Below are 10,028 nucleotides of genomic sequence, written 5' to 3'. Positions count from 1 at the left end.
TGCCTAGGCCCTCCTCTGACCCTGGTGTGGGACTGTAGGGTCCCCCAAGCCTCCATCGAGGTTAACACCAAATCCCACTGGCTTCTCCGAGATCCACCCTGATGACCTTGACCTAGTTTATCTGTTCCCCATGACTGGAACTCCTAGACCTTCCCACACACATACAAGGATTTATAATTCAAAGATCAGGGGATGAAGGTAAAGCTATTTGTCCAACAGGCTAGTTAAACTCATGATTAGGAGAAAAGGATTTAGGAGTCTGGGTGGGAAAAATTTGCCATTTCAAAAACAGCATCACAGTAGTCGTCATTGTGGGAAAACTCAGGACTGAGTTGAACTTTCTTATACTTAACGATGTGGTTCAATGTTGCTTTTGTTTTGGATACTTGAGGGAGGTGAATGCCACCATCTTTTCCGTGCTTGGGACATCTAAATATCTTCATGTAGTCCTGGACTCTTTGATAAATTTACCTCCATGATCATCTTTCTCTGCCTTTGGTTTTCAGCAGTGATAAAAGGAAGCCTAATGAAGGACCTCGTACTCTAGGTCTGGGTTTCTGCCTTGAAATGTGCCTGAGATCCCAGGCACTCTGGGACTGGGTCTGTCCTCCCTCTTGCCAATGTTCCATCTCCTATTCAGGAGAGCATGGAATTAAGATGTGGAATCTCCTGGCCATCTTTCCAAATGCCTGCCTGATCTCTGCAGACCGTCTGGCCCCTCATCTTCCCGTGCCCCTCTCCAGACATTCTATTCCCTCTCCTGCACCTGTCTGGGGTTAGCTGCAGGTCATCCCTGGTCTCATTCTCCCTGGGGTGCTGACAGTGACAACTTACAACTGGGTCTCTTTCCAGACCACAGAGAAGGAGGGCAGTTCCGGGTCCTTTCCCTCACCATATCACAAGCATCAACAATTCTGCCTGGCCCAGAGCTCAAGAATGCTATTTGTAACCCTCCTTGAGTTATTCTGTGAGTAAAACAGGTCTTTGTGGGCTGGCACTGGAGCCTATTTAACGATAACCTTCATTGAGTGGCTGCAAATGCCGGGCTGCATATACCAAGTCTTTCTTATGTGCCATTCTCTTTAATCTTCACAACTATACTATAAAATAGGTATTAGCATTAGCCCCTATTATGCAAAGGAAATCACTGAAACATAGACTGATTAAAGGATTTGCTCAAGGTTATACAGCTAGAAAGTGCAGAGCCAGGATTCAGACCTAGCTTTATCCTGCCAAAGCCCACACTTGCCTTTAACTACCATGCACTTCATGTTACTAACCTGTACGTTATCTCAACAAAATAGATCCACAATTTTTTAATGTTATATTAGCATAAGAGAGAATACCTGTTATGGTTGTCTTAAAAATAAAATATACAAAATGTTATCTCGTTTTTGAAAAAGAGACTCCGTGGTGCAGTTTTTATGGCAAGGAAAGTGGGACTTGAGGGTGCCCTGGATGACAAGTCCGATTTAAAGAAATTGAAGGGATTTTTCTAGGTTGGATACAGGAGCAAGTGCTTATCCTTTAATCATTCTTGCCCCAGGGATTTTACAGCTCAGCAGTGGAGTCTCTGAGAATCCGAGTACTGGAAGCCGACAGAGGACAAAGCGGTCGAGTGGGGCCAATAGAAGCAGGGGCCCAGATGTCCCTACATGGCTCCTTTGCCTTTGCAGAGTATTCATCTACAGTCAGAAACAGGCAGGGAGAACCCCCCAAAGACCTAAACTCCCTATACTGAGGGTCTTGGGGGTTGGGGTGTAAACAGTTCACGTACGAAGGAGGCAACTCTGACCGGTCTCCATCACTACATTACTGTCTTTAGATGAAACCCACCGTTCCGCGCTCTTTGTGATGCTGGAAGCGGGGGGGGGGGGGGGGGGGGGGGACTCCGGGAATCACTGTTCTTCGCCAGCAGCTCCCTATTGGGCTTTGCCAATAGGGGGCGCTGGAGGAAGAGCGCCAGGTAGGAGGCGGGACTTCCGGTTTGCTTCCTGTCTCCTTCCTGCTTCTGTGACCGTCACCGTGTCAACGCATGTTTCCCTCGCTGTGGCCCTTTCTTTGTTAGTTGCACTAACTCCAGTTTGCAGTAAGGATGGACTGAGACACCAGCTGCCTCCCGAGAGGTCTGGATCTCAGCCTCAGGGGCCCTCTGCTGATCTCAGACACCCCAGCCCTAGTTGAGCTGTGCCCTCTCCTCAGAGGTCTGAGTTTCACCTTCTTGGGGCTTCTCAACCCAAATTCTAAATTTAATAATTTTCAGGTCCTCCCTTTATTTCTCCAGCCTAGGGGTGGTAGCTACTTCCAACAATTGCTACTGTCCTAATAATTTAGTGTCATTTTCTTCTGCACCCTCCCCCCCACCTTTTTCAGTTATCTGTTCAAATTTATACCTAATTCTTTAAATTTGCTCCGTTCAGATATGTGGCTGGGATGCTGCTTTTTTGGACGGTTGGTTGGGGGTGGGGTGGGGAAAGGCAAACAATGTCAGCAGCGTTGAAAACCGCATTTCTCACTCTGTGTTGCCAAAACCACCCCATGGGGCTCTCACTGAAGTCCAACAGTGTAATACATTCTTCAGACTGCCACGAACCCTAGGCTAGCAGACAGTACTGAGGGAGATCTACAATCTGGGACCCTGTGGATACCTCTACAACCTACACATTGTTAATAGTCACGTAAAGATAGACACAAGCATTTATTTTATTTTTTTTATTTGAGCAGTTACCTGTGAAGAATGAAGTCTGGTTTTCTTTCATTTGCTTTTTGGAAAAAAAGTAAAATAGCAAAAGAAAAAATCTTTGAAAGGCATTTTTACTGCCTTGCTCCTATAAGGTTCAGGGAACATGGGAAGTGACACTTGGACTCCCAAACAAAACAAGGCAGTGACATACGTGTGTTTCTATTGTTCCTTGTGGAGAGGAAAAAAATGGCTTTTAAGTTCTTGTATGAGCACTGACAGGTTTTTATGAATGATTTCGTGGCAGGAGAACACGGATACAAACTGGGTTACTGTTGAAATACTTGCTTGTCTTCTCAGATATTGTCAGCATTTTTTCCTGCCTCTCTTACCTTCCTGAGTGACTTGTGCTTGAGAATATGTTCCTAATTCATCTGAGCTTGCTCTCTTATCTCAGAGCAAGAAACCAAAAGGTGAGTGATAGACCCTCTTGCTGCTCTGTACTTTGCAGAAAGTAAGGAGGACCCTGAGTCAGTTTCTTGGACATCTTGTGAATACATCAGAAAAATTACTTGGAGGGTTAGAAGACCAGAAGATATGGTGTTCACATTTACTTCCATGGATCCTAACCAGTCTTCACTTAGATACAGAATCACAGTGTGGCATGAAATCTTCCCTTAAGCAGGAAAGACGCTGTTAAAGGTGAGAAGTTTCTTAATTTTTCTTTTATTCCCCCTCTTAGATGCCCATAAAAGTTATTACTAAAGAGGATACAATGTTATGCTTGGGAAGAGATATAACAGGGGAAAAATCATTACTGGAAGGATGTGTCATATTGTTTCTCTCCTTTCAGGGATTTTTTTCCCCCCTATAATATCTGGTTTTCTTTGGTGGTACTCAGTTTCCTGTATTGTATTTAAAAAGTAGGTGTGATTTGGTGGAACAAGAATTAGGCTTACAGACAGACAAAAAAACTCGGGGGAAGGGGAAGTGGAGGAGTCCCCGATTTGCTGCTTATAACATGTGATACTGGCAAGTTAGTTAGCTTCTGTATTCCTGTCTATAAAAGACCTAATAATGATACATTTCAGGTTCACTGTGAAGATTAAATGGGACAATGTAAAGAAATATTTGTGGTCCATAGAAGGTACTCACAAAATATTATACACACATGGCTGTGTGTGTCCCTGTGTGTAGATATATTTTAAATTTGGATGAACTATATGAATGATTATAATGCCTTTTTTGGAGAATATCTAATTGTTTATCCTTCTTTAGGAAAATATTTTAAAAAGGATAGCTAGATATCAAATATGACCAATAAGTTATGTGCGGTGAAAAACATCCTCATACATAAATTGCCAAATAGGAACAAGAAATGTAGTTTTGCCTTTAGATTTTTAGAACTGATGCTGAAAGTCTGAATTTCATGAATTTTTTCTCTAGATCTACAAGAAATTCTAGACACCAGGTAAAAGCTACATTCTAGGTGGTAAAGGGTGGGAGGAAGAATGAGGAATGAAGGGCAGGGACTTCCTCATACTCACTACACCTTTACATCAGCAGGTGCTCAGTTCAGTTTCCCTTCTCTCTCCTGGGCTGGAGGTGGAGCCAGATCCTGATCCCAGTGCGGTCAGCTAGTTTGTATGGTCAGGTTATACATCTCCATCAGCAAGCCAGGTGTAATGTAAAAGGCTTCTCAGCAGGTTGTTACTGAGGGTAACTAATATACAGTAATACAAATACTGAGGGTGTTTGTATTAGTCCGTTTTTGTTGCTTATAACAAAATACATGGAACTGGGTAATTTATAAGGAAAAATGAAATTTATTGCTTACAGTTTCTGAGGCTGAAAAGTCCAAAGTCCGTCTGGTGGTGGCGACAGTGACCCAGGGGTCTCACACTGCAAGATGGTGGGAGCAGAGAGAGCAAGAGAGAGACTCTCCTCTTCTTTTTAATCCCTCAGAACCATGCCCCTGACCACTATTTTTAATCCATTCACTACTGCATGGTCCTACAATTTAATCCCTTCTTCAAGGCTCCACCCTTCAATTACCATAATAGGATTTCCCACACTCTTAACAGTCACAGTGGGGTCTAAGTTTCTAATACATAAAACTTGGGGGACACAATTCAAGTTCTAGTGAGTTTTGGGTGGACATAATTCAACCCACTACAATATTTGTCTGGAGAATAAATATATTTTTGCAACTAGTTTGGAGTTGAACTTGATGTTCCTGGAAATGTGTTCAGTGTTAGTTTGTAACTGGAAGCATTTTGTTCTGTCCAAGGATTCTGTCCTCCTCCTGCTTCACAGTGCCCAGTCTGTACTGGTCTCGCATTCTGTGAAGATGATTAAGTGGAAGAGACTCTGCCAGAAGCATTACCTGTGGGCTCTAGGCTGCTATATTCTGCTGGCCATTGTTGCTCTGCGACTTTCTCTCAGATTGAAATGTGACTCTGATCATCTGGATCTGGAGTCCAGGGAATTTCGTAGCCTGCGCTGTAGGGGTATCTTGTACAAGTCCCTGAAGCTGCCAGCAGGGAGGTCCATCGACTGTCCAGGGATCACCCGGGGGTACCAGGAAGCAGTGAGCCAGGCTATGCTGAATAAACTGGAGGTCAAAAAGAAGCGGGCACCTTTCACAGATGCTGACTACCTCTATATGACTAGAAACTGTGAGCACTTTAAGGCCAAGAGGAAGTACATACAGTTTCCACTGAGCAAAGAGGAGCTAGACTTCCCTATTGCATACTCTATGGTGGTTCATGAGAAAATTGAAAGCTTTGAAAGGCTGCTGCGAGCTGTGTATGCTCCTCAGAACATATACTGCATCCACATGGATGAGAAGTCCCCAGAAACTTTCAAAGAGGCAGTCAGGGCGATTACATCTTGCTTCCCAAATGTCTTCATAGCCAGTAAGCTGGTTCGGGTGTTTTATGCTTCCTGGTCCAGGGTGCAGGCTGACCTGAACTGCATGGAAGACTTGCTCCAGAGCTCAGTGCCATGGAAATACTTCCTGAATACATGTGGGACAGACTTTCCTATAAAGACCAATGCTGAGATTGTCCAGGCCCTCAAGATGTTGAATGGGAAGAACAGTATGGAGTCAGAGATACCTACTGAGTACAAAAAAATCCGCTGGAAATATCACTATGAGATGACAGACCAATTATACATAACCAGCAAGAAGAAGGATCCTCCCCCTAATAATGTAACTATGTTTATAGGGAATGCCTATATTGTGGCTTCTCGAGACTTCATTCAACATGTCTTAAAGCACCCCAAATCCCAACAACTGATTGAATGGGTAAAAGACACCTACAGCCCTGATGAACACCTCTGGGCCACCCTTCAGCGTGCACCATGGATGCCTGGCTCTCTTCCCTACCACCGCAAGTATGACATCTCAGACATGACTGCCATTGCCAGGCTGGTCAAGTGGGAGGGACATGAGGGAGATGTCAGTGAGGGGGCACCTTATGCACCTTGCTCTGGAGCCCACCAGCGGTCTGTCTGTATTTATGGAGCTGGGGACCTGCACTGGATACTTCAAAACCATCACCTGTTGGCCAACAAGTTTGACCCAAAGGTGGATGATAATGTTCTTCAGTGCTTAGAAGAGTACTTGCGTTATAAGGCCATCTATGGGACTGAACTCTGAGACACACTGCGAGAGAATTACTACCTGTGGGGAAGGGACATGTGCAGACATGCCCAGAACTTTCTGGGACTATGTGGGGTGGGAGACTAGGGCTTTGGAATCTGTGGCATCCCCTAGGATAAGGGGGCTGCTATTGGAGTGTGGGTAACTACATCTGCTGCCCCGGGTGAATGCTGACTGTGCTCTCACCCTTATCCTCAACAGTTCCTCCACCGACTGCCACAGAGTGAGAGTGAGAACCACTTATTTGGGAGAGTAAGGGAGGGACATGGGGCAGGGGACCTTGGATTTCAGTTGAATGCCTGGTGTCAGTTTTCCACTGGATGGAGGTGCTGTTCCTAATGATTCTAGGCTTAGTAGTGGGGAGGGGAGTTTTGATAGAAAGAAGCCTTCCCTTTTGAACTGTTAACTTAAAAATAAATAGCTCCTGATTCAAAGTACTACCTCTACTTCTGTCTAATAAATCAGAAATAATATAAATATAAACAGGTAAAATATGTGAGACTTTTTCTCATGACTGTCAGTGACATTTAAAATCCCTAGTGGCTGGCAAGAGAGTCCCCATTATTCTGGAATGAACTTGGCAAGCAGAATGAATAGCACATTCAAAAGAATGTAAAGGAACAGAGCTGATTCTTTTGTTATTGAAAGCCTTCCTCATTTTATTTACATCACTAGATTCCTGACTTTTCTGTAGGAGAAAAGGCAAGGTGACTTAACCAAGTTTGAACACTCATATACTTATGGGAAAATTACAGCACTAATTTTGCCAGCTTCACAGCCAAAGCTTAATGTTCCATAAGAGAGATAATAGCCACTGAGGTAAGATCACATATAATTTATTGTCCAAACTGGAGCACATTAGTAGGGGGAAGGACTGAACTATTAATAATTATATTGGGAAACAAATAAACTAGGACAGTCTAGCTAAACCAGGATGTTTAATAACATAAGGTTTTCGGGCCGAGCCCGTGGCGCACTCGGTAGAGTGCTGCGCTGGGAGCGTGGCGACGCTCCCGCCGCGGGTTCGGATCCTATATAGGAATGACCGGTGCACTCACTGGCTGAGTGCCGGTCACGAAATAATGACAAAAAAAAAAAAAAAAAAAAAAAAAGAAAAACATAAGGTTTTCATATCAGAAGAGTCAAATTTGTCCATTATTTGTCTAGTGTATTTTAGAAATCATACAATTAAACCAATACAACTATAGATTTTTCCTTCCCTCAGAGTCAGATATGTTTCTTTAACTTTTCTCTGGACAGGAAAAATCTTACTAATGTATTGAGCAACCATGTTTGTGTTACTTCTCAAGTTTTGAATTCCTTATTTTTGATTGGTGAACTATTGGTGAACACTGTTTTAATAACTATATTTTTTGTTGCACACTATTCTCATTGTAATCTTTGTTCTTCTCTTGCTTGAGTGAAAATTTTTTGAGAAAGGAAGAAAAGGCAGTTGGTAACCTTGTTTGGGAACATATGACATAATTTAGTTGGGGAGGTCAATCAAGTATTTTGATTAAAAATGGAGAGACTATTTAAATACCTTGCCTGCCTGCCTTAAATACTTTTAATTTACTCAAAGATCTGTTCTTATTTCTTCCATTTAGTCAGTCATTTATTAAAAAGATAAGTATTCCCACCTTTATGAAGCTTGAGTGTACTGACAGGTAATGAAATAACTTCTTCATTCCACAAATACTAATTGAGCTCTTACTATTTACCAGGCATTGTTCTTGACACTGGGATACAGCAGTCAATGAAACTGGCAAAAATTCTCACACTCATGTTGTTCACACACTAGTGGGAAACAGACTATAACTATTATTAGGAGACAAGTGCTAGAGAGAAATCTAAGAAAGTAATAGAGACCTTGGGAGGACAGGGTGGGGAGAGAGGATGCTTAAAATTCTAAATTGGGTGGTCAGGGAATCCCTCAATGAAAAGGTGATATTTGAGTAAAAATCTGAAGGAGATGAGGGAATGATTCCTGAGCATAAATGAGGAAAGAGGAAAAACTTGCAAGGTCCTAAAGCAGGAACACACCTGCCATGTTTCAGGAACAGCAAGGCAACTTGTATAAATGAAAAAGAGTAAGGGAGCAGAAGAAAAGTTAAGAGGGGCATAAGAGGAGGAGGGTATATTGTGAAGGCTTCTGCAAGCCATTATATGCACTTTGTCTTTTCCTGAGTGAAACAGGAAGCCAATGGAGGGTTTTGAGCAGAGGACTGACATGATCTGATTAACATTTTAATAGGATGACTCTAGCTGCTGCATTGAGAACAGACTGGTTGGGAGGTGAGGGTGTGTATTCGTCCTTTTTCTGTCACTTATAACAGAATACCTGAAACTGGGTAATTTATAAATAAATGAAGTTTATTTCTTACAGTTTTGGAGGCTGGGAAGTCCAAGATCCAGGAAGCACATCTGGTGAGGGTCTTCTTTTTGGTGGGAACTCTGTGCGGAGTCCCAAGGTGGTGCAGGGTGCCACATGGCAACAGGGCAAGAGTGCATGTTAGTGTGCTCACTTACTTTCCTTATAAAGCCACCAATGCCCCTGCCATGATAACACATTTGTTCATTAACCAATTAGTCCATTAATCCATGAATAGATTAATCTATCCATGACAACATAGCCCTCATGATCCAGTCACCTCTCAACACTGCCACATTGGGTATCAAGCTTCCACATGAGCTTTGGAGAGGACGAACATTGAGACCATAGCAGGGTGGAAGCAGGGAGGCCAGTTAGGAGGCTATGGCAATAATCCAGGCAATGAGCAACAGTGGCTTGGACCAGCGTAGTAGCAATAGAAGTGGTGAAAGTGGTCACATTTTAGAAATATTTTTGAAGGCTTAGTTTGAGAGTTTGTTGACAGATTAAGTTTGTTTATGAGAGAAATGGAAGAGTCAAGAAGACTCCAAGGGTTTTGTCTTATTAGTAGGACAGAGTTGCCATTAACCAAGATGGGCAACCTGTGAAAGAGAGGGTTTTTTATGGGAAGATCAGGAGTTTGATTTTGAACATATTAAATTGGAGATGCCTATTAGACATCTGAGTAGAGACGTTGAAGATAGATGTGTACAGAAGTCTGAATTCAGGAGAGAGGTCTGGACTCTCTTGAGTACAAAAATACCAAAATCAGCTTATAGATTGTGTAAAGTTATAGAACTGATGACAGCCTTATAGGAGTGAAGCTAGAAAAGAAGTCCCTAAATGAGTTCAGGGGGCTTCTCCAAAATGAAAAGTTCAGGGAGATAATGAGGAACCCACGAAAGTTGGAAAGGAGCAGCTAGTGTGGTAGGTAGAAGGACAACTGGGTGAATATGGTGTTCTGGAAGCCAGGAAGAGAAAGTGTTTCAGGAACGAGAGTTAAGATGAGGATGGAGTGACTATTGGATTTAATAATGTGGACAATGTGACCTTGACAAGATCAGTTCTTGTGGAATGTGGAGGTGAGATTCTGACTGGAGGTGGTTCAAAGAGAATGTTAGAATAAAACTGAATTCAGTGAGTATAGATACATCTTTTCAGGAGTTTTACTTTAAGCTAAGAGAGGATAAAAAATAGTATAGTAACTGATGATTAAAAGAAGGTTGTCTTAAAAATTATAAAAATGCTATCATGTTTGTATGTTGATGGGAAAGATCTACTCGAGAGGAAAAGATGTAGGAATGAGATGG

The 10,028-nt window shown here is 42.7% G+C and overlaps 1 protein-coding gene across 1 annotated transcript; it reads left to right on the top strand.

Moving 5' to 3' along the window:
- Positions 1 to 5,030: 5,030 nt before the first annotated feature.
- Positions 5,031 to 6,344, top strand: GCNT3 (glucosaminyl (N-acetyl) transferase 3, mucin type). Its single transcript, XM_063091953.1, has one exon. It carries the CDS (start codon positions 5,031 to 5,033, stop codon positions 6,342 to 6,344), a length of 1,314 nt encoding a protein of 437 aa, XP_062948023.1.
- Positions 6,345 to 10,028: the final 3,684 nt, after the last annotated feature.

This window comes from Cynocephalus volans, chromosome 3, assembly GCF_027409185.1.
Source record: "Cynocephalus volans isolate mCynVol1 chromosome 3, mCynVol1.pri, whole genome shotgun sequence".
Lineage (NCBI taxonomy): Eukaryota > Metazoa > Chordata > Mammalia > Dermoptera > Cynocephalidae > Cynocephalus > Cynocephalus volans.
The sequence above is the reverse complement of the archived record's forward strand: the minus strand, read 5'-3'. Positions and strand labels throughout refer to the sequence as shown.